The 22,757-nt window shown below is 39.1% G+C and overlaps 1 protein-coding gene across 3 annotated transcripts in view; it reads left to right on the top strand.

Moving 5' to 3' along the window:
• Positions 1–21,108, top strand: part of Acyp2 (acylphosphatase 2) — a 169,531-nt gene extending 148,423 nt beyond the window's left edge. For 2 of the 3 annotated variants that reach the window (XM_017599325.3, XM_039092253.2), the window contains one exon: positions 20,368–20,826. In XM_017599325.3, the coding sequence (XP_017454814.1) occupies positions 20,368–20,400 (33 nt within the window). In that variant the 3' untranslated portion in view covers positions 20,401–20,826. 3 annotated transcript variants of the gene reach the window in all.
• Positions 21,109–22,757: the final 1,649 nt, after the last annotated feature.

The raw sequence follows: 22,757 nt of genomic DNA, 5'->3' as shown, positions 1-22,757 counted from the left end.
AACATTAATAAACAAGTAAAAGCCTACAGAGAGGAATCGCAAAAATCCCTGAAAGAATTCCAGGAAAACACAATCAAACAGTTGAAGGAATTAAAAATGGAAATAGAAGCAATCAAGAAAGAACACATGGAAACAACCCTGGATATAGAAAACCAAAAGAAGAGACAAGGAGCTGTAGATACAAGCTTCACCAACAGAATACAAGAGATGGAAGAGAGAATCTCAGGAGCAGAAGATTCCATAGAAATCATTGACTCAACTGTCAAAGATAATGTAAAGCGGAAAAAGCTACTGGTCCAAAACATACAGGAAATCCAGGACTCAATGAGAAGATCAAACCTAAGGATAATAGGTATAGAAGAGAGTGAAGACTCCCAGCTCAAAGGACCAGTAAATATCTTCAACAAAATCATAGAAGAAAACTTCCCTAACCTAAAAAAAGAGATACCCATAGACATACAGGAAGCCTACAGAACTCCAAATAGATTGGACCAGAAAAGAAACACCTCCCGTCACATAATTGTCAAAACACCAAACGCACAAAATAAAGAAAGAATATTAAAAGCAGTAAGGGAAAAAGGTCAAGTAACATATCAAGGCAGACCTATCAGAATCACACCAGACTTTTCGCCAGAAACTATGAAGGCCAGAAGATCCTGGACTGATGTCATACAGACCCTAAGAGAACACAAATGCCAGCCCAGGTTACTGTATCCAGCAAAACTCTCAATTAACATTGATGGAGAAACCAAGATATTCCATGACAAAACCAAATTTACACAATATCTTTCTACAAATCCAGCACTACAAAGGATAATAAATGGTAAAGCCCAACATAAGGAGGCAAGCTATACCCCAGAAGAAGCAAGAAACTAATCGTCTTGGCAACAAAACAAAGAGAATGAAAGCACACAAACATAACCTCACATCCAAATATGAATATAAAGGGAAGCAATAATCACTATTCCTTAATATCTCTCAATATCAATGGCCTCAACTCCCCAATAAAAAGACATAGATTAACAAACTGGATACGCAACGAGGACCCTGCATTCTGCTGCCTACAGGAAACACACCTCAGAGACAAAGACAGACACTACCTCAGAGTGAAAGGCTGGAAAACAACTTTCCAAGCAAATGGCCAGAAGAAGCAAGCTGGAGTAGCCATTCTAATATCAAATAAAATCAATTTTCAACTAAAAGTCATCAAAAAAGATAAGGAAGGACACTTCATATTCATCAAAGGAAAAATCAACCAAGATGAACTCTCAATCCTAAATATCTATGCCCCAAATACAAGGGCACCTACATACGTAAAAGAAACCTTACTAAAGCTCAAAACACACATTGCACCTCACACAATAATAGTGGGAGATTTCAACACCCCACTCTCATCAATGGACAGATCATGGAAACAGAAATTAAACAGTGATGTAGACAGACTAAGAGAAGTCATGAGCCAAATGGACTTAACGGATATTTATAGAACATTCTATCCTAAAGCAAAAGGATATACCTTCTTCTCAGCTCCTCATGGTACTTTCTCCAAAATTGACCATATAATTGGTCAAAAAACGGGCCTCAACAGGTACAGAAAGATAGAAATAATCCCATGCGTGCTATCGGACCACCACGGCCTAAAACTGGTCTTCAATAACAATAAGGGAAGAATGCCCACATATACGTGGAAATTGAACAATGCTCTACTCAATGATAACCTGGTCAAGGAAGAAATAAAGAAAGAAATTAAAAACTTTTTAGAATTTAATGAAAATGAAGATACAACATACTCAAACTTATGGGACACAATGAAAGCTGTGCTAAGAGGAAAACTCATAGCGCTGAGTGCCTGCAGAAAGAAACAGGAAAGAGCATATGTCAGCAGCTTGACAGCACACCTAAAAGCTCTAGAACAAAAAGAAGCAAATACACCCAGGAGGAGTAGAAGGCAGGAAATAATCAAACTCAGAGCTGAAATCAACCAAGTAGAAACAAAAAGGACCATAGAAAGAATCAACAGAACCAAAAGTTGGTTCTTTGAGAAAATCAACAAGATAGATAAACCCTTAGCCAGACTAACGAGAGGACACAGAGAGTGTGTCCAAATTAACAAAATCAGAAATGAAAAGGGAGACATAACTACAGATTCAGAGGAAATTCAAAAAATCATCAGATCTTACTATAAAAACCTATATTCAACAAAATTTGAAAATCTTCAGGAAATGGACAATTTCCTAGACAGATACCAGGTATCGAAGTTAAATCAGGAACAGATAAACCAGTTAAACAACCCCATAACTCCTAAGGAAATAGAAGCAGTCATTAAAGGTCTCCCAACCAAAAAGAGCCCAGGTCCAGACGGGTTTAGTGCAGAATTCTATCAAACCTTCATAGAAGACCTCATACCAATATTATCCAAACTATTCCACAAAATTGAAACAGATGGAGCCCTACCGAATTCCTTCTACGAAGCCACAATTACTCTTATACCTAAACCACACAAAGACACAACAAAGAAAGAGAACTTCAGACCAATTTCCCTTATGAATATCGACGCAAAAATACTCAATAAAATTCTGGCAAACCGAATCCAAGAGCACATCAAAACAATCATCCACCATGATCAAGTAGGCTTCATCCCAGGCATGCAGGGATGGTTTAATATACGGAAAACCATCAACGTGATCCATTATATAAACAAACTGAAAGAACAGAACCACATGATCATTTCATTAGATGCTGAGAAAGCATTTGACAAAATTCAACACCCCTTCATGATAAAAGTCCTGGAAAGAATAGGAATTCAAGGCCCATACCTAAACATAGTAAAAGCCATATACAGCAAACCAGTTGCTAACATTAAACTAAATGGAGAGAAACTTGAAGCAATCCCACTAAAATCAGGGACTAGACAAGGCTGCCCACTCTCTCCCTACTTATTCAATATAGTTCTTGAAGTTCTAGCCAGAGCAATCAGACAACAAAAGGAGATCTAAGGGATACAGATCGGAAAAGAAGAGGTCAAAATATCACTATTTGCAGATGACATGATAGTATATTTAAGTGATCCCAAAAGTTCCACCAGAGAACTACTAAAGCTGATAAACAACTTCAGCAAAGTGGCTGGGTATAAAATTAACTCAAATAAATCAGTTGCCTTCGTCTATACAAAAGAGAAACAAGCCGAGAAAGAAATTAGGGAAACGACACCCTTCATAATAGACCCAAATAATATAAAGTACCTCGGTGTGACTTTAACCAAGCAAGTAAAAGATCTGTACAATAAGAACTTCAAGACACTGAAGAAAGAAATTGAAGAAGACCTCAGAAGATGGAAAGATCTCCCATGCTCATGGATTGGCAGGATTAATATAGTAAAAATGGCCATTTTACCAAAAGCAATCTACAGATTCAATGCAATCCCCATCAAAATACCAATCCAATTCTTCAAAGAGTTAGACAGAACAATTTGCAAATTCATCTGGAATAACAAAAAACCCAGGATAGCTAAAGCTATCCTCAACAATAAAAGGACTTCAGGGGGAATCACTATCCCTGAACTCAAGCAGTATTACAGAGCAATAGTGGTAAAAACTGCATGGTATTGGTACAGAGACAGACAGATAGACCAATGGAATAGAATTGAAGACCCAGAAATGAACCCACACACCTATGGTCACTTGATTTTTGACAAAGGAGCCAAAACCATCCAATGGAATAAAGATAGCATTTTCAGCAAATGGTGCTGGTTCAACTGGAGGGCAACATGTAGAAGAATGCAGATCGATCCATGCTTATCACCCTGTACAAAGCTTAAGTCCAAGTGGATCAAGGACCTCCACATCAAACCAGACACACTCAAACTAATAGAAGAAAAACTAGGGAAGCATCTGGAACACATGGGCACTGGAAAAAATTTCCTGAACAAAACACCAATGGCTTATGCTCTAAGATCAAGAATCGACAAATGGGATCTCATAAAACTGCAAAGCTTCTGTAAGGCAAAGGACACGGTGGTTAGGACAAAACGGCAACCAACAGATTGGGAAAAGATCTTTACCAATCCTACAACAGATAGAGGCCTTATATCCAAAATATACAAAGAACTCAAGAAGTTAGACCGCAGGGAAACAAATAACCCTATTAAAAAATGGGGTTCAGAGCTAAACAAAGAATTCACAGCTGAGGAATGCCGAATGGCTGAGAAACACCTAAAGAAATGTTCAACATCTTTAGTCATAAGGGAAATGCAAATCAAAACAACCCTGAGATTTCACCTCACACCAGTGCGATTGGCTAAGATCAAAAACTCAGGTGACAGCAGATGCTGGCGAGGATGTGGAGAAAGAGGAACACTCCTCCATTGTTGGTGGGATTGCAGACTGGTAAAACCATTCTGGAAATCAGTCTGGAGGTTCCTCAGAAAATTGGACATTGAACTGCCTGAGGATCCAGCTATACCTCTCTTGGGCATATACCCAAAAGATGCCTCAACATATAAAAGAGACACGTGCTCCACTATGTTCATCGCAGCCTTATTTATAATAGCCAGAAACTGGAAAGAACCCAGATGCCCTTCAACAGAGGAATGGATACAGAAAATGTGGTACATCTACACAATGGAATATTACTCAGCTATCAAAAACAACGAGTTTATGAAATTCGTAGGCAAATGGTTGGAACTGGAAAATATCATCCTGAGTGAGCTAACCCAATCACAGAAAGACATACATGGTATGCACTCATTGATAAGTGGCTATTAGCCCAAATGCTTGAATTACCCTAGATCCCTAGAACAAACGAAACTCAAGACGGATGATCACAATGTGAATGCTTCACTCCTTCTTTAAATGAGGAAAAAGAATACCCTTGGCAGGGAAGGGAGAGGCAAAGATTAAAACAGAGACTGAAGGAACACCCATTCAGAGCCTGCCCCACATGTGGCCCATACATATACAGCCACCCAATTAGACAAGATGGATGAAGCAAAGAAGTGCAGACCGACAGGAGCCGGATGTAGATCGCTCCTGAGAGACACAGCCAGAATACAGCAAATATAGAGGCGAATGCCAGCAGCAAACCACTGAACTGAGAATAGGTCCCCTATTGAAGGAATCAGAGAAAGAACTGGAAGAGCTTGAAGGGGCTCGAGACCCCAAAAGTACAACAATGCCAAGCAACCAGAGCTTCCAGGGACTAAGCCACTACCTAAAGACTATACATGGACTGACCCTGGACTCTGACCCCATAGGTAGCAATGAATATCCTAGTAAGAGCACCAGTGGAAGGGGAAGCCCTGGGTCCTGCTAAGACTGAACCCCCAGTGACTAGTCTATGGGGGGAGGGCGGCAATGGGGGGAGGGTTGGGAGGGGAACACCCATAAGGAAGGGGAGGGGGGAGGGGGATGTTTGCCCGGAAACCGGGAAAGGGAATAACACTCGAAATGTATATAAGAAATACTCAAGTTAATAAAAAAAAATAAATAAATATAAAAATATATGCATTAAAAAAAATTAAAAATTCATAGCAAGATAATTTTAATGCTCTTGTAGAAGGACATAGGATATAAATCAATAAACATATAAACAAAAAACCATAAGAAGGATGTTTGCTTGCCTCTGTTACAATGTACTTATTTTTTATAAAGAAAATAATTAGCATGTAGGGAATAATTACTACTTTTTATAACTCTTGTTCAAATACATTTAATTAAATTTCTGTAGTAGGAAAATACAGAACTTGAAGCATTCTCCACAGTCACGTTGATTTATCCATCAAAGCTCCTGGCTTTCTCACCAGGCATTGTGACTCTCATTCGTAAGACTACGTGAAGCTCAAGAAGGAGGATGACCAAAGTGCAGATACTTCAGTCCTTCTTAGAAGAGGGAGCAAAAATACTCAGAGGAGGAGATATGGAGACTAAGTTTGGAGAAGAGACTGAAAGAATGGCCAATTAGAGCCTACCCCCACCTGGGGATCCAGTCCATATACATACAGCCTCCAAATTCAGACAATATTGCTGATACCAAGAAGTAAATGCTGACAGGAGCCTGATATAGCTGTCTCCTGAGGGGCTCTGCCAGAGCATGAGAAATGCAGAGGTGAATGCTAGCAGCCAACCATTGAACTGAGAATGGGGTCCCCATTGGAGGAGTTATAAAAAGGATTGAAGGAGCTGAAGGGGCTTGCAACCCTATAAGAACAATACCAACCAACCAGAGCTCCCAGGGACTAAACCACCTCCCAAGGAGTACACATGGAACAGACCCATGGTTCTAGCTGCATATGTAGCAGAGGATGGCTTTGTTAGGCGCCAATGAGAGGAGAAGCCCTTGGTCCTGCCAAGGATGGACTCCCCAGTATAGGGGAATGTCAGGGCAGGGAGGTGGGAAGGGGTGGGTGGTTGGGTGGGGGAACACCCTCATAGAAGAAGGGGGAGGGGGTTGGTATATGGGGTTTATGGATGGGAAAGGGATAACATTTGAAATGTGAATTTAAAAAATACAATAAAAAAGAATATGATCCTATATTTTCACTTTAAGCTTTATTCCAAAGTTCCAGGGTCTAGAATTGGCCCCCACATCACAAAACTGTGCACAGGCAGTTCTCCAAACCCTCCCATGAATTCTGTCACATGCTGTCTTTGCTGCTCTAGTATTAAGATAAATTTTGTCTAGCCTCCACTATCAAATCATCTGTGCCTGTCTTGGGTATTGTACATCTCATAACCTAGTCACCCACATAGTTATATTCACATAAAACCTATGAATAATGCATCTGTAAACATGCATCTGTAAAACATGCATGTACTCTGTGGAACCACCACTGATGTACTTTATATAAGCTGCTTAATTTGATAAATTGAATTCATTTAGGTAAGAAGTCTTCTGAAATCTGAAGCATAAGATTTTTTGGGAATTGAAATCGAACCTTTCCTTTTAAGCTGCAACAACAAGGTTAATTATAACTGGACTCTGTGGTACCAATGACCCTTCTTAGTGGGAGTTCCTTTTGCTCTGCTGAGAACTTTGACTTAATCCCATCTCCATCTTTACTCTCTGAGTTAGCATGAAAACTTCAGATAGATGCATGCCCACTAAGTCCACTTGATTGTTCAGATCTCTACCACCTCTACCTACTTCCATTCCTCTGCCTACTCACATACCCTCAACTCATGTGTTCTTTTGTATCCTAAAACCAGTCAGAATGTCAGTAGTTATATGTTGTTAGCTATCTTGTATAGCCCACCAACGTAGGTTTGAATTTTATTTTCATGTCTCTCTTCTTTTTTGTCCTTGTCACTCCCTACTTATGTCAAGCTCTTATCTGTTTGGCAGAAATACAAATTAAACTTGTTTCTGAGGCATGGCGCAATCTTAGCAAGTGCTATGGAAGAGGTGAGATTTGGGTCTTTCCTACCAGCGTATGGCTCTGGACAGCTTTTATTGCTGGACCTCAGTGGGTGTAATGGAGTCTTAGAAATGAAGGAGACCCAAATCCTGTGGGGGAGAGAGCTGAACCTTCAGAAGTGTGAACACTCCTGAGAAATCATAGGAGACTACCCTCTGCCCACATTCCTGACCCAAGAGGGAATTGCTTAGTGTCATGTGTGCCCCCTGGGACCTAGGAGAAGTCAAGGGCAGGACCCTTCCTGTTCCTGCCTGTGCTAAGAGCTGAAAGCCAGCCACCAGGAGCAGAGTAGTCTGTTCCCGGAACACGTTGAAAGAAAACAGGAAAGCAGGTCTACAAGACTGCTGACAGGCGGGCCTACAGAAGGGTCAAGCCACTGTCAGAGACAGCAAGACAAGCTAACACCAGAGACAACCTGATGGCAAGAGGCAAGCTCAGGAACCTAAGCAACAGAAACTATCATACTTGGCATCATCAGAGCCCAGCTCTCCCACCAAAGCAAATACTGGATATCAAAACACACTGGAAAAGCAAGATTTAGATTTTTTTTTAGATCCAATTGATAAGACATAATTGCCCACTTAAACATACAAAGCCTGGTACCATCCATTCCTTAGGAACATTGATAACAACCTGTAATTCACAGAGCAAGATCTTTATGTCAGCCTCCATTGTCCTGCCACAACTTCTTTCTCTCTCTCTCCTCTCTCCCTCTCCAAGATTTAGATTTAAAATCACATTTTATGATGGTGATAGAGGGCTATAAGAAGGACATAAATAACTCCCTTAAAGAAATACAGGACAACACAAGTAAACAAGCAGAAGCCCTTACAGAGGAAACACAAAAATCTCTTAAAGAATTACAGGAAAACACAAACAACCAGGTGAAGGAATTGAACAAAACCATCCAGGATCTAAAAATGGAACTAGGAAATCACAAAGGAAGACAACCCAGGAGATGGAAAACCTAGGGAAGAGATCAGGAGTCATAGATGCAAGCATCACCAACAGAATACAAGAGATAGAAGAGAGAGAATCTCAGAGACAGAAGATACCATAGATAAATTTGACACAATCATCAAAGATAATGTAAAACACAAAAAACTCCTAGCCCAAAACATCCAGGAAATCCAGGACACAATGATAAAAACAACCTAAGGATACTAGGTATAGAAGAGAGTGTAGAGTCCCAACTTAAAGGGACAGTAAATATCTTCAACAAAATTATAGAAGAAAACTTACCTAACTTAAAGAGAGGCCCATAAGCATACAAGGAGCCTACAGAACTCCAAATAGATTGGACAAGAAGAGAAATTCCTCCCATCACATAGTAGTTAAAATACCAAATGCACAGAACAAAGAAAGAATATTAAAAGCAGTAAGGGAAAAAAGCCAAGTAACATATAAAGGCAGACCTATCAGAATTACAACAGGCTTCTCACCAGAGACTGTGAAAGCCAGAAGATCCTGGGCAGATGTCATACAGACCCTAAGAGAACACAAATGCCAGCCCAGGCTAACGATATCCAGCAAAACTCTCAATTAACATAGATGGAGAAACCAAGATATTCCATGGCAGAACCAATTTTATGCAATATCTTCCTACAAATACATCCCTAATAGATGGAAAAATAGTCAGATAAAATCGACTTCAACCAGAAGTCATCAAAAAGGACACTTCTCATTAATTAAAGGAAAAATCCAACAAGATGAACTCTCAATCCTAAATATCTATGCTCCAAATGCAAGGACACCTACATTCATAAAAGAAACCTTACTAAAGCTCAAAGCACAAATTGCACCTCACACAATAATAGTAGGAGATTTCAACACCCCACTCTCATCAATGGACAGATCATGGAAACAGAAGTTAAACAGAGATATAGAGAAGTTATGAACCAAATGGATGTAACAGATATTTATAGAACATTCCATCCTAAAACAAAAGGATATACCTTCTTCTCAGCACCTCATGGTAGCCTCTCCAAAATTGACCATATAATTGGTCACAAAAAAGGCCTCAACAGATACAGGATGATAGAAATCCTATCCCATGAATCCTATCAGATCACCACAGACTAAGGCTGGTCTTCTATAACAAAAAAAATGACAGAATGCCCATATACACATGGAAATTCAACAACACTCTACTCAATGATAACTTGGTCAAGGAAGAAATAAAGAAAGAAATTAAAGTCTTTTAGGATTTAATGAAAATGAAGGTACAACATATTCAAACTTATGGGACACAACGAAAGTAGTACTAAGAGGAAACCTTATAGCTCTGATGCCTCCAAAAAGAAACAGGAGAGAGCATACATTAGCAGCTTGACAGCACACCTAATAGCTCTAGAACAAAAAGAAGCAAATGCACACCCAAGAGGAACAGAAGGCAGGAAATAATCAAACTCAGGGCTGAAATCAACCAAGTAGAAAGAAAAGGGACTGGACAAAGAATCAACAAAGCAGGAGCTGGTTCTTTGAGAAAATCAAAAAAATAGATAAACCCTTAGCCAGCCTAACCAGAGGTCACATAGAATGTATCCAAATTAACAAAATCAGAAATGAAAAGGGAGACATAACAACAGAGTCTGAGGAAATTTAAAAAAAAATGATCATATCCTAGTACAAAAGCCTATAACAAAACTGGAAAATCTGGAGGATATGGAAATTTTTCTAGACAAATGCCAGGTACCAAAGTTAAATCAGGATCAGATAAACTGTCTAAATAGCCTCAAACTCCTAAGGAAATAGAAGCAGTTATTAAAAGTCTCCCAACCAAAAAGAGCCCAGGACAAGATGGGTTTAGTGCAGAATTTTATCAGCCCTTCATAAAAGATCTCATACCAATACTGCCCAAACTGTTCCACAAAATAGAAACAGACAGAGCACTACCAAATTCCTTCTATGAATCCACAATTACTCTTTTTTTTATTAAATTGAGTATTTATTATATACATTTCAAGTGTTATTCCCTTTCCCGGTTTCCGGGCAAACATCCCCCTCACCCCTCCCCTTCCTTATGGGTGTTCCCCTCCCAACCCTCCCCCCATTGCCGCCCTCCCGCCATAGTCTAGTTCGCTGGGGGTTCAGTCTTAGCAGGACCCAGGGCTTCCCCTTCCACTGGTGCTCTTACTAGGATATTCATTGCTACCTATGGGGTCAGAGTCCAGGGTCAGTCCATGTATAGTATTTAGGTAGTGGCTTAGTCCCTGGAAGCTCTGGTTGCTTGACATTGTTGTACTTTTGGGGTCTCGAGCCCCTTCAAGCTCTTCCAGTTCTTTCTCTGATTCCTTCAATAGGGGACCTATTCTCAGTTCAGTGGTTTGCTGCTGGCATTCGCCTCTGTATTTGCTGTATTCTGGCTGTGTCTCTCAGGAGCGATCTACATCCGGCTCCTGTCGGTCTGCACTTATTTGCTTCATCCATCTTGTCTAATTGGGTGGCTATATATGTATGGGCCAATGTGGGGCAGGCTCCGGATGGGTGTTCCTTCAGTCTCTGTTTTAATCTTTGCCTCTCCCTTCCCTGCCAAGGGTATTCTTTTTCCTCATTTAAAGAAGGAGTGAAGCATTCACATTTTGATCATCTGTCTTGAGTTTCGTTTGTTCTAGGGATCTAGGGTAATTCAAGCATTTGGGCTAAAAGCCACTTATCAATGAGTGCATACCATGTATGTCTTTCTGTGATTGGGTTAGCTCACTCAGGATGATATTTTCCAGTTCCAACCATTTGCCTACGAATTTCATAAACTCGTTGTTTTTGATAGCTGAGTAATATTCCATTGTGTAGATGTACCACATTTTCTGTATCCATTCCTCTGTTGAAGGGCATCTGGGTTCTTTCCAGTTTCTGGCTACTATAAATAAGGCTGCGATGAACATAGTGGAGCACGTGTCTCTTTTATATGTTGAGGCATCTTTTGGGTATATGACCAAGAGAGGTATAGCTGGATCCTCAGGCAGTTCAATGTCCAATTTTCTGAGGAACCTCCAGACTGATTTCCAGAATGGTTGTACCAGTCTGCAATCCCACCAACAATGGAGGAGTGTTCCTCTTTCTCCACATCCTCGCCAGCATCTGCTGTCACCTGAGTTTTTGATCTTAGCCATTCTCACTGGTGTGAGGTGAAATCTCAGGGTTGTTTTGATTTGCATTTCCCTTATGACTAAAGATGTTGAACATTTCTTTAGGTGTTTCTCAGCCATTCGGCATTCCTCAGCTGTGAATTCTTTGTTTAGCTCTGAACCCCATTTTTTAATAGGGTTATTTGTTTCCCTGCGGTCTAACTTCTTGAGTTCTTTGTATATTTTGGATATAAGGCCTCTATCTGTTGTAGGATTGGTAAAGATCTTTTCCCAATCTGTTGGTTGCCGTTTTGTCCTAACCACCGTGTCCTTTGCCTTACAGAAGCTTTGCAGTTTTATGAGATCCCATTTGTCGATTCTTGATCTTAGAGCATAAGCCATTGGTGTTTTGTTCAGGAAATTTTTTCCAGTGCCCATGTGTTCCAGATGCTTCCCTAGTTTTTCTTCTATTAGTTTGAGTGTGTCTGGTTTGATGTGGAGGTCCTTGATCCACTTGGACTTAAGCTTTGTACAGGCTGATAAGCATGGATCAATCTGCATTCTTCTACATGTTGCCCTCCAGTTGAACCAGCACCATTTGCTGAAAATGCTATCTTTTTTCCATTGGATGGTTTTGGCTCCTATGTCAAAAATCAAGTGACCATAGGTGTGTGGGTTCATTTCTGGGTCTTCAATTCTATTCCATTGGTCTATCTGTCTGTCTCTGTACCAATACCATGCAGTTTTTATCACTATTGCTCTGTAATACTGCTTGAGTTCAGGGATAGTGATTCCCCCTGAGGTCCTTTTATTGTTGAGGATAGCTTTAGCTATCCTGGGTTTTTTGTTATTCCAGATGAATTTGCAAATTGTTCTGTCTAACTCTTTGAAGAATTGGATTGGTATTTTGATGGGGATTGCATTGAATCTGTAGATTGCTTTTGGTAAAATGGCCATTTTTACTAAATTAATCCTGCCAATCCATGAGCATGGGAGATCTTTCCATCTTCTGAGGTCTTCTTCAATTTCTTTCCTCAGTGTCTTGAAGTTCTTATTGTACAGATCTTTTACTTGCTTGGTTAAAGTCACACCGAGGTACTTTATATTATTTGGGTCTATTATGAAGGGTGTCGTTTCTCTAATTTCTTTCTCGGCTTGTTTCTCTTTTGTATAGAGGAAGGCAACTGATTTATTTGAGTTAATTTTATACCCAGCCACTTTGCTGAAGTTGTTTATCAGCTTTAGTAGTTCTCTGGTGGAACTTTTGGGATCACTTAAATATACTATCATGTCATCTGCAAATAGTGATATTTTGACCTCTTCTTTTCCGATCTGTATCCCTTAGATCTCCTTTTGTTGTCTGATTGCTCTGGCTAGAACTTCAAGAACTATATTAAATAAGTAGGGAGAGAGTGGGCAGCCTTGTCTAGTCCCTGATTTTAGTGGGATTGCTTCAAGTTTCTCTCCATTTAGTTTAATGTTAGCAACTGGTTTGCTGTATATGGCTTTTACTATGTTTAGGTATGGGCCTTGAATTCCTATTCTTTCCAGGACTTTTATCATGAAGGGGTGTTGAATTTTGTCAAATGCTTTCTCAGCATCTAATGAAATGATCATGTGGTTCTGTTCTTTCAGTTTGTTTATATAATGGATCACGTTGATGGTTTTCCGTATATTAAACCATCCCTGCATGCCTGGGATGAAGCCTACTTGATCATGGTGGATGATTGTTTTGATGTGCTCTTGGATTCGGTTTGCCAGAATTTTATTGAGTATTTTTGCGTCGATATTCATAAGGGAAATTGGTCTGAAGTTCTCTTTCTTTGTTGTGTCTTTGTGTGGTTTAGGTATAAGAGTAATTGTGGCTTCGTAGAAGGAATTCGGTAGGGCTCCATCTGTTTCAATTTTGTGGAATAGTTTGGATAATATTGGTATGAGGTCTTCTATGAAGGTTTGATAGAATTCTGCACTAAACCCGTCTGGACCTGGGCTCTTTTTGGTTGGGAGACCTTTAATGACTGCTTCTATTTCCTTAGGAGTTATGGGGTTGTTTAACTGGTTTATCTGTTCCTGATTTAACTTCGATACCTGGTATCTGTCTAGGAAATTGTCCATTTCCTGAAGATTTTCAAATTTTGTTGAATATAGGTTTTTATAGTAAGATCTGATGATTTTTTGAATTTCCTCTGAATCTGTTGTTATGTCTCCCTTTTCATTTCTGATTTTGTTAATTTGGACGCACTCTCTGTGTCCTCTCGTTAGTCTGGCTAAGGGTTTATCTATCTTGTTGATTTTCTCAGAGAACCAACTTTTGGTTCTGTTGATTCTTTCTATGGTCCTTTTTGTTTCTACTTGGTTGATTTCAGCTCTGAGTTTGATTATTTCCTGCCTTCTACTCCTCCTGGGTGTATTTGCTTCTTTTTGTTCTAGAGCTTTTAGGTGTGCTGTCAAGCTGCTGACATATGCACTTTCCTGTTTCTTTCTGCAGGCACTCAGCGCTATGAGTTTTCCTCTTAGCACAGCTTTCATTGTGTCCCATAAGTTTGGGTATGTTGTATCTTCATTTTCATTAAATTCTAAAAAGTTTTTAATTTCTTTCTTTATTTCTTCCTTGACCAGGTCATCATTGAGTAGAGCATTGTTCAATTTCCACGTATGTGTGGGCATTCTTCCTTGATTGTTATTGAAGACCAGTTTTAGGCCGTGATGGTCCGATAGCACGCATGGGATTATTTCTATCTTTCTGTACCTGTTGAGGCCCGTTTTTTGACCAATTATATGGTCAATTTTGGAGAAAGTACCATGAGGAGCTGAGAAGAAGGTATATCCTTTTGCTTTAGGATAGAATGTTCTATAAATATCCGTTAAGTCCATTTGGCTCATGACTTCTCTTAGTCTGTCGACATCACTGTTTAATTTCTGTTTCCATGATCTGTTCATTGATGAGAGTGGGGTGTTGAAATCTCCCACTATTATTGTGTGAGGTGCAATGTGTGTTTTGAGCTTTAGTAAGGTTTCTTTTACGTATGTAGGTGCCCTTGTATTTGGCGCATAGATATTTAGGATTGAGAGTTCATCTTGGTGGATTTTTCCTTTGATGAATATGAAGTGTCCTTCCTTATCTTTTTTGATGACTTTTAGTTGGAAATTGATTTTATTTGATATTAGAATGGCTACTCCAGCTTGCTTCTTCTGACCATTTGCTTGGAAAGTTGTTTTCCAGCCTTTTACTCTGAGGTAGTGTCTGTCTTTGTCTCTGAGGTGTGTTTCCTGTAGGCAGCAGAATGCAGGGTCCTCGTTGCGTATCCAGTTTGTTAATCTGTGTCTTTTTATTGGGGAGTTGAGGCCATTGATGTTGAGAGATATTAAGGAATAGTGATTATTGCTTCCTGTTATATTCATATTTGGATGTGAGGTTATGTTTGTGTGCTTTTCTTCTCTTTGTTTTGTTGCCAAGATGATTAGTTTCTTGCTTCTTCTAGGGTATAGCTTGCCTCCTTATGTTGGGCTTTACCATTTATTATCCTTTGTAGTGCTGGATTTGTAGAAAATATTGTGTAAATTTGGTTTTGTCATGGAATATCTTGGTTTCTCCATCTATGTTAATTGAGAGTTTTGCAGGATACAGTAGCCTGGGCTGGCACTTGTGTTCTCTTAGGGTCTGTATGACATCTGTCCAGGATCTTCTGGCCTTCATAGTTTCTGGCGAAAAGTCTGGTGTGATTCTATAGGTCTGCCTTTATATGTTACTTGACCTTTTTCCCTTACTGATTTTAATATTCTTTCTTTATTTTGTGCGTTTGGTGTTTTGACTATTATGTGACGGGAGGTGTTTCTTTTCTGGTCCAATCTATTTGGAGTTCACAATTACTCTTATACCTAAACCACACAAAGACCCAACAAAAAAGAAAACTTCAGACCAATTTCCCTTATGAATATTGATGTAAAAATACTCAATAAAATTCTCACAAGCTGAATCCAAGAACTCATCAAAACAATCATCCACCATGATGAAGTAGGCTTCATGGCATGCAGGGATGGTTCAATATATGGAAATTCCATCAATGTATTCCACTATATAAACACACTCAACAACAACAACAACAATAACAAAAACACATGATCATTTCATTAGATGCTGAATCATTTGACAACATTCAGCACCCCTTCATGGTAAAAGTCCTGAAAAGATCAATAATTCAAGGCCCATACATAAATGTAGTAAAAGCAATATACAGCAAACCAGTAGCTAACATTAAGCTAAATGGAGAGAAACTTGAAGCACTCCTACTATCATCAGGGACTAGACAACGCTGCCCACTCTTTCCCTACTTATTCAGTATAGTACTGGAAGTCCTAGCCAGAAAAATCAGACAACAAAAAGAGGTCAAAGGGATACAAATTGGAAAGGGGGAAGTCAAAATATCACTATTTGCAGATGATATGATAGTATACTTAAGTAACCCCAAGAGTTCCACCAGAGAACTTCTAAGCCTGATAACAACTTCAGCAAAGTGGCTAGGTATAACATTAACTCAAACAAATCAGTAGCCTTTCTCTACTCAAAGGATAAACAGAATCAGAAAGAAATTAGGGAAATGACACCCTTCACAATAGTCCCAAATAATATAAAATACTTTGCTGTGACTCTAACCAAGCAAGTCAAAGATCTGTATGACAAGAACTTCAAGTCTTTGAAGAAAGAAATTGAAGAAGATCTCAGAAAATGAAAAGACCTTCCATGCTTATGGATTCACAGGATTAATATAGTAAAACTGGCCATCTTGCCAAAAGAAATCTACAGATTCAATGTAATCCACCTCAAAATTCCAACTCAATTCATCATTGAGTTAGAAAGAGAAATTTGCAAATTCATTCGGAAAACCAAAAAACCCCAGGATATTGAAAACTATATTCAACAATAAATGAACCTCAAGCTGCATTACAGAGCATTAGTGATAAAAACTGTATGGTATTGGTACAGAGACAGGCAGAGAGATCATTGGGATAGAATTTTAGACCTAGAAATGAACCCTCACATCTATGGTCACTTGATCTTTGACAAAGAAACTAAAACCATCCAATAGAAAAAAAGAGCATTTTCAACAAATGGTGCTGGTTCAACTGGAGGTCAGCATGTAGAAGAATGGAAATCGATCCATTCTTATCACCCTGTCCAAAGCTTAAGTCCAAGTAGATCAAGGGCCTCCACATCAAACCAGACACATGAAACTAATAGAAGAAAAATTGGGGAAGAGTCTCAATCACATGGGCACTGGGGAAATTTTCCTGAACAAAACACCAATGGCTTCTGCTCTAATATAAAGAATTGAGACATGGGACCTCATAAAATTGCAAAGCTTCTATAAGGCAAAGGATACTGTCATTAGGACAAATGGCAACCAACATATTGGGAAAAAGTCTTTACCAGTCCTACATCTAATAGAGGGCTAATATCTAATATATACAAAGAACTCAAGAAGTTAGACTTTTGAGCCAAATAACCCTATTAGAAATGGGATAGAGAGCTAAACAAAGAATTCTCAGCCGAGGAATACCGAATGGCTGAGAAACACCTAAAGAAGTGCTCAACATCCTTCACATCAGTCAGAATTGCTAAAATAAAAAACTCAGGCAACAGCAGATGCTGGTGAAGATGTGGAGAAAGAGGAACACTCCTCCATTGTTGGTAGGATTGCAAACTGGTACAACCACTGCAGAAATCAGTCTGGCAGTTCCTCAGAAAATGGACATTGTACTATCTGAGGACCCAGCTATTCTCTCCTCAGCATATACCCAAAAGATGTTCCACCATACAACAAAGACACATGCTCCATTATGTTCATAGCAGCCTTATTTATAACATCCAGAAGTTGGAAAGAACCCAGATGCCCTGCAACAAAGGAATGGATACAGAAAATGTGGTACATCTACACAATGGAGTACTACTCAGATGTCAAAAACAATGACTTCATGAAATTCCTACACAAATGTATTGAGCTGGAAAATATCATTTTGAGTGAGGTAACACAATCACAGAAAAACACACAAGGTATGCACTCACTGATAAGTGGATATTAGCCCAAAAGCTCAAATTACCCAAGGTACAATCCACAGACCACATGAAGCTCAAGAAGAATGATGACCAAACTGTGGATACTTCCACTCCTTCTTAAAAGGGGGGGGGACAAACATATCCATAGGGGTGCATATGGAGGCAAAGTTTGGAGCAGAGATTGAAGGAACAGTCATTCATATCCTGTCCCACATGTGGCCCATATATATATATATATATATATATATATATATATATATATATATATATATACACAGCCAAGAAAATTAGGTAAGATTGATGAAGCTAAGAAATGCATAGCTGGCTATAGTTGTGTCCTGAGAGACACAGCCAGATCATGTCAAATACAGAGGCAAATGCCAACGGCAAATCACTGAACTGAGAACGGGACCCCCGTTGGAGGAATTAGAGAAAGGATTGAAAGAGCTGAAAAGGCTTTCAACCCCATAAGAACAATAATGCCAACCAACCAGAGCTTCCAGGGACTAAACTACTACCCAAAGACTTTACATGGACTGACCCATGACTCCAGCTGCATATGTAGCAGAGGATGGCCTTGTTGGGCACTAATGGAAGGAGAATCCATTAGTCCTGCCAAGAATAACAAACTACAAACAGGTTGGACTTTTTGACAGAAACCCAGCCCAAAACTCAAGTGGAAACAAGAGAAATTGGAGTGGGCTGTGATCCTCTACCCAGCCCAATAGGCAGGACTTGTGAATTCCTGATGCCTTCCAGGAGTTACACCCAGTACATGACAGTCCTGGAGTTGCCTTAAAGAAAACGCTGACTTAGGCCCTCAAGAAACATACGCCTCTTGCAGATGCCAAAAGGCCCTTAAAGCCTGTGGCTTGATAATCTAGAGGGTAGTGATTGCTTCCGCGAAGACATGGTGTAGCCAGAATGGGAATTTCAGGCAAGCAGAGACAGCAAGTACAAGCAAGGGCTGGTACATGAGGTTGTATTTCAGACACCAAACTGACCCTGCTACTCACAGCCATTGTTTGTTTTCTATGGATGCTCAAGTCCAGCTTTCACTCTATTTTCTGTTTTACTCAATTTTTGTTTGGAGGGAAAGGGGCATTAGTTAAAAATGTCATTTTTGTTACAGCATAAAGGTTTTGTTTACCCATAAAGTATTAGCAGCAGTATTTCTCCCACATGGAGAAGCCTGTGTACAAGAAGCATGGGCACCTGGAAACACTTGAACCTGGAGGGAAAGATTCCCAGCATGCAGGCCTCTCTCCTCCAGGGAGAAGAATGTGTGTTGGACTGTCGGAGCTGCCGTGTTCAGAGATTTGTGTGTGTGCCAGAGTAGCTGCTTTCTGATTCACTAATCCCTCATTTTAATGTGTGCCTTATGCCTTGATTGGACCAGCTGAGAACACTGTGTTTATTCAAGCTGTGATTCTTTTCTTTCTCACTTAAAAAGTTTGTATGTTGTGGGATTTAATCATTTCATGTTTATCAACAATTGATATTTTTGTTAAATGTGTGAGAAGTCCATTCACACACATTCTACTTTGATATTAAAACCCACATAACATATAATTTAAAAAAAATACATCTCAGTGGAAGAAGATATATGACTATCAAGTAACATCATTCTGTGAATAGTTTTCAAACTTACATTCTTTTTTTCACTTTTATTACTTGGCTCTTGGACTTTCTAAAGAGCCTATCAAAGGATAATGTTTCCTTCTCTCTCTTTTTTTGTTAATTTTCTTTTCTGCTTCAACATTCGCCCCAGCCCCTTTGTGTCCAGTTACCCAGAAAGACCAAGACTAGGCACTTAAACAAGAGACCTCAAAAAGCCAAGGCAAGTCAACCCAAGATTAGCAGGCTTCCTCCAACATCCCCTAGAGTCTGGATGCTAATGTCTCCACTCAGAGCCTTGTAGTAAAAGCTGGTGCAGAATAAGATAGTTACAGAAGCTGCCCTCGGGAACCTAACCCCAGATGATGTACATCTGCCATCTGCTATGCAATCTGTACACCTAAGGTCCAGGAGCATCTCAGAAAACAGAATGGAAAGGCTCTAAGGCCAGAGGACCAGGATACATGTCCACAGTACTCAAATGCACAAATTAAACCATAGGTATTGCTAATAAGTTAGGAATTAACAACTTCTATGAGTAAGCAGAAAGATGTTTTCAAAACAATTAGATTAGTTCATGCAATTCAATAAATTTGCTAATGTATATAGTAAGAACAGTATTTGTTAGAAAAGACAGATCATCTCATTTTATTTGATATTTTACAGAAATTGTCTTTTTCATGTTTTCTATATATATAGCATGTGTATATATACACATACATACATACGCACACACTCATACACACACATGAGTCTACCATATATTTGACAATGAAAAGAATGATGAATTTCTTTTACTACTGACCACTTGATAAAATATTTTGAAAATTAAGAGCTAGGTAATAATGATCTTGACGAGTTTGTTGTTGTTTTGGTTAGTTGGTTGATTGAGTTTTTTGTTGTTGTTATTGGGGGTCATGGAAATAACCCTAATATGAACTAAGTTGCTTAAATTATTTCCTTTCTTTTTCCATGTGTAGCTATGTACTACACTATATAGTATTCTTAGAACAGCATATACAATGTAAGCAAATTTATTTGTTTAATTAAGATTGGTATATTGAGTAATGTATTTCACTGTGACATTTTCATTAGCATGTAAGCTAATTTATAAAACATATTTTATGCAATGTGAACTTCCTTTTGGCATGTTTTAGTAACTGTGTGTTTTATTTGATGTACTATATACACTCATTTCTATTTGTTTCTGTTTATAGGAAGTCCTGGCTGAGCAAGGTTGGGAGTCCTAGTTCTCGCATCGACCGGGCCGACTTTTCTAACGAAAAAACAATCTCTAAACTGGAATACTCTAATTTTAGTATTCGATATTAATAAAAGAAAGAGATCAATTGCAATGCTTATATTATAGAAGATAAAACATATTCTTAGGTTTATAATAGTAGGCGAGTAGGATTAAAAATGGAAAGTTTTTGTTCTGGAATTATACATTACTGAAATTTCTGAAACTGAAAAACTTTACTCACCTATGTTTTAGCAAGCAGAAACTAAATATTATAAAATAAAATGTCATTATAAATTATCTAGTATGAACATTCAAGTTAAATATTGTCTTATGGAGTCATTCATTTCAGAAAATATTACAGTATTTGTTACTTTATATTACATTATATATGTTATTTGGCTAGACATAAAATAAAATTAACTATGTAAAATTACCTATGGATACTGTTGCCTAATTGACTTTTAAAGTCCTCTGAATAATAACTTACTATTAAGGTTGAGCGATTAGCCTTAAAAATTGTTAAAATAAATTCGTGTGATGATCACCATAACCAGAAAGTACTAGCAATAGACAGTTAGTGTGTAAACTTCTCCTTAAACTCAAGCCTGGTTCAGTACAAAGTTGGACTTACTTACTATCCTTGACTTAATTGTTCTGTAGTTTGAAGAGTGTTGTTGTAAAAATATAAAAAATAAAAGAGTATTGGTGTCTTTTACCTGCTAGGTCTCCACCACGGTGTCCCAAGATATCTGCTAGATATCTTGGCGGAAACACATCCCAGCCGCACTTTCCTACACTCAAACCCTCACATAAAAGAGGACACAACACAATAATCTTTGACCCAATTGGTAAGATATAATTGCCCACTTAAACATACAAAGCCCAGTACCATCCACCCCTTAGGAACATTGATAACAACCTGTAAATACACAGAGCAGAATCTTTTTTTTTTTAATCTTTATTAACTTGAGTATTTCTTATTTACATTTCGATTGTTATTCCCCTTCCCAGTTTCTGGGCCAACATCCCCCTAACCCCTACCCTTCCCCTTCTATGTGGGCTTCCCCTCCCCATCCTCCCCCCATTACCACCCTCCCCCCAACAATCACGTTCACTAGGTGTTCAGTCTTGGCAGGACCCCTTCCATTGGTGCTCTTACTAGGATAGTCATTGCTACCTATGCAGTTGGAGTCCAGGGTCAGTCCACGTATAGTCTTTGGGTAGTGGCTTAGTCCCTGGAAGCTCTGGTTGCTTGGCATTGTTGTTCATATGACATGTAAAAAAAAAAAGATTCTGACAAAAAAAAAAAAAAGATTCTGCTCTGTGTATTTACAGGTTGTTATCAATGTTCCTAAGAGGTGGATGGTACCGGGCTTTGTATGTTTAAGTGGCTCGAGACCCCTTTCAAGCTCTTCCAGTCCTTTACCTGATTCCTTCAACGGGGGTCCCGTTCTCAGTTCAGTGGTTTGCTGCTGGCATTGGCCTATGTATTTGCTGTATTCTGGCTGTGCCCACAGAGCAGAATCTTAATGTCACCTGCCATGGCTTCTCACCCACTCCTCTTCCTGTCTCTCCATTTTCCTCTAGTCTCTTCCTCTTCCTTCAAACTTCTCTCCCGCCCATCCTTCCTTCTCCTCCAATGATAGGCCTCCTTCTATTCTGTACCTGCCCGTCACCTGTATTCAATGGGGAGGTGGTTCTGGTGAAGTCACCTGAGTTCTGAGTATGTGACTAGGCAGCTGTCCTTGGGGCAGTGGAAGTAGCATCAAAATACAGATAACTTCAGGGCAATCCACAACATTTCCCCCTTTTTGTCCAGTTAAGAAGCCTTTTCACTTATATATAAATTGAGTACAATTATTACCATTCTACAATTTATAAAGCATATGATATTCTTAGCACCCAGTCCATCACTATATCAGTTAAACAGAACATTTAGTTATCCATTCCAGCTTAAGAAAGGCTTACAATCTGTATTATATCTTGGCTAGCTTGTATACTATCTGATAACTATCCAATAAAATATGTATATTTAGAGTTAAACAGCCTGATAGGCTATGAGACTATAATGTATTCAACCTCGTCAGAAATCTGGGAATGACCAAATATCTATATACATAGGAAGACTAACTTCCTTTTCAGAACTGAGAGGCTTTCAGAACTGAGAGGTTATAGAGACAAAACTCCACTAGCACAATCCCCTGTTAGCAACATGTGAGCACAAGTCTTCAGCCTTCTGGCCCAAGACCAACTGACAGACTCTTGAAATTCAGATTTTGAAGGGCTGATCACCCAGTCTTGGCAGGGTTTAATCAGTCAACTATTCTGCATAATTTGTCCTTTTCTGGACAGTATTAGTCTGCA

This window comes from Rattus norvegicus, chromosome 14 (genome assembly GCF_036323735.1).
Source record: "Rattus norvegicus strain BN/NHsdMcwi chromosome 14, GRCr8, whole genome shotgun sequence".
In the NCBI taxonomy this organism is placed as follows: Eukaryota; Metazoa; Chordata; class Mammalia; order Rodentia; family Muridae; genus Rattus; species Rattus norvegicus.
This window is presented reverse-complemented; position numbering and strand designations above follow the sequence as displayed.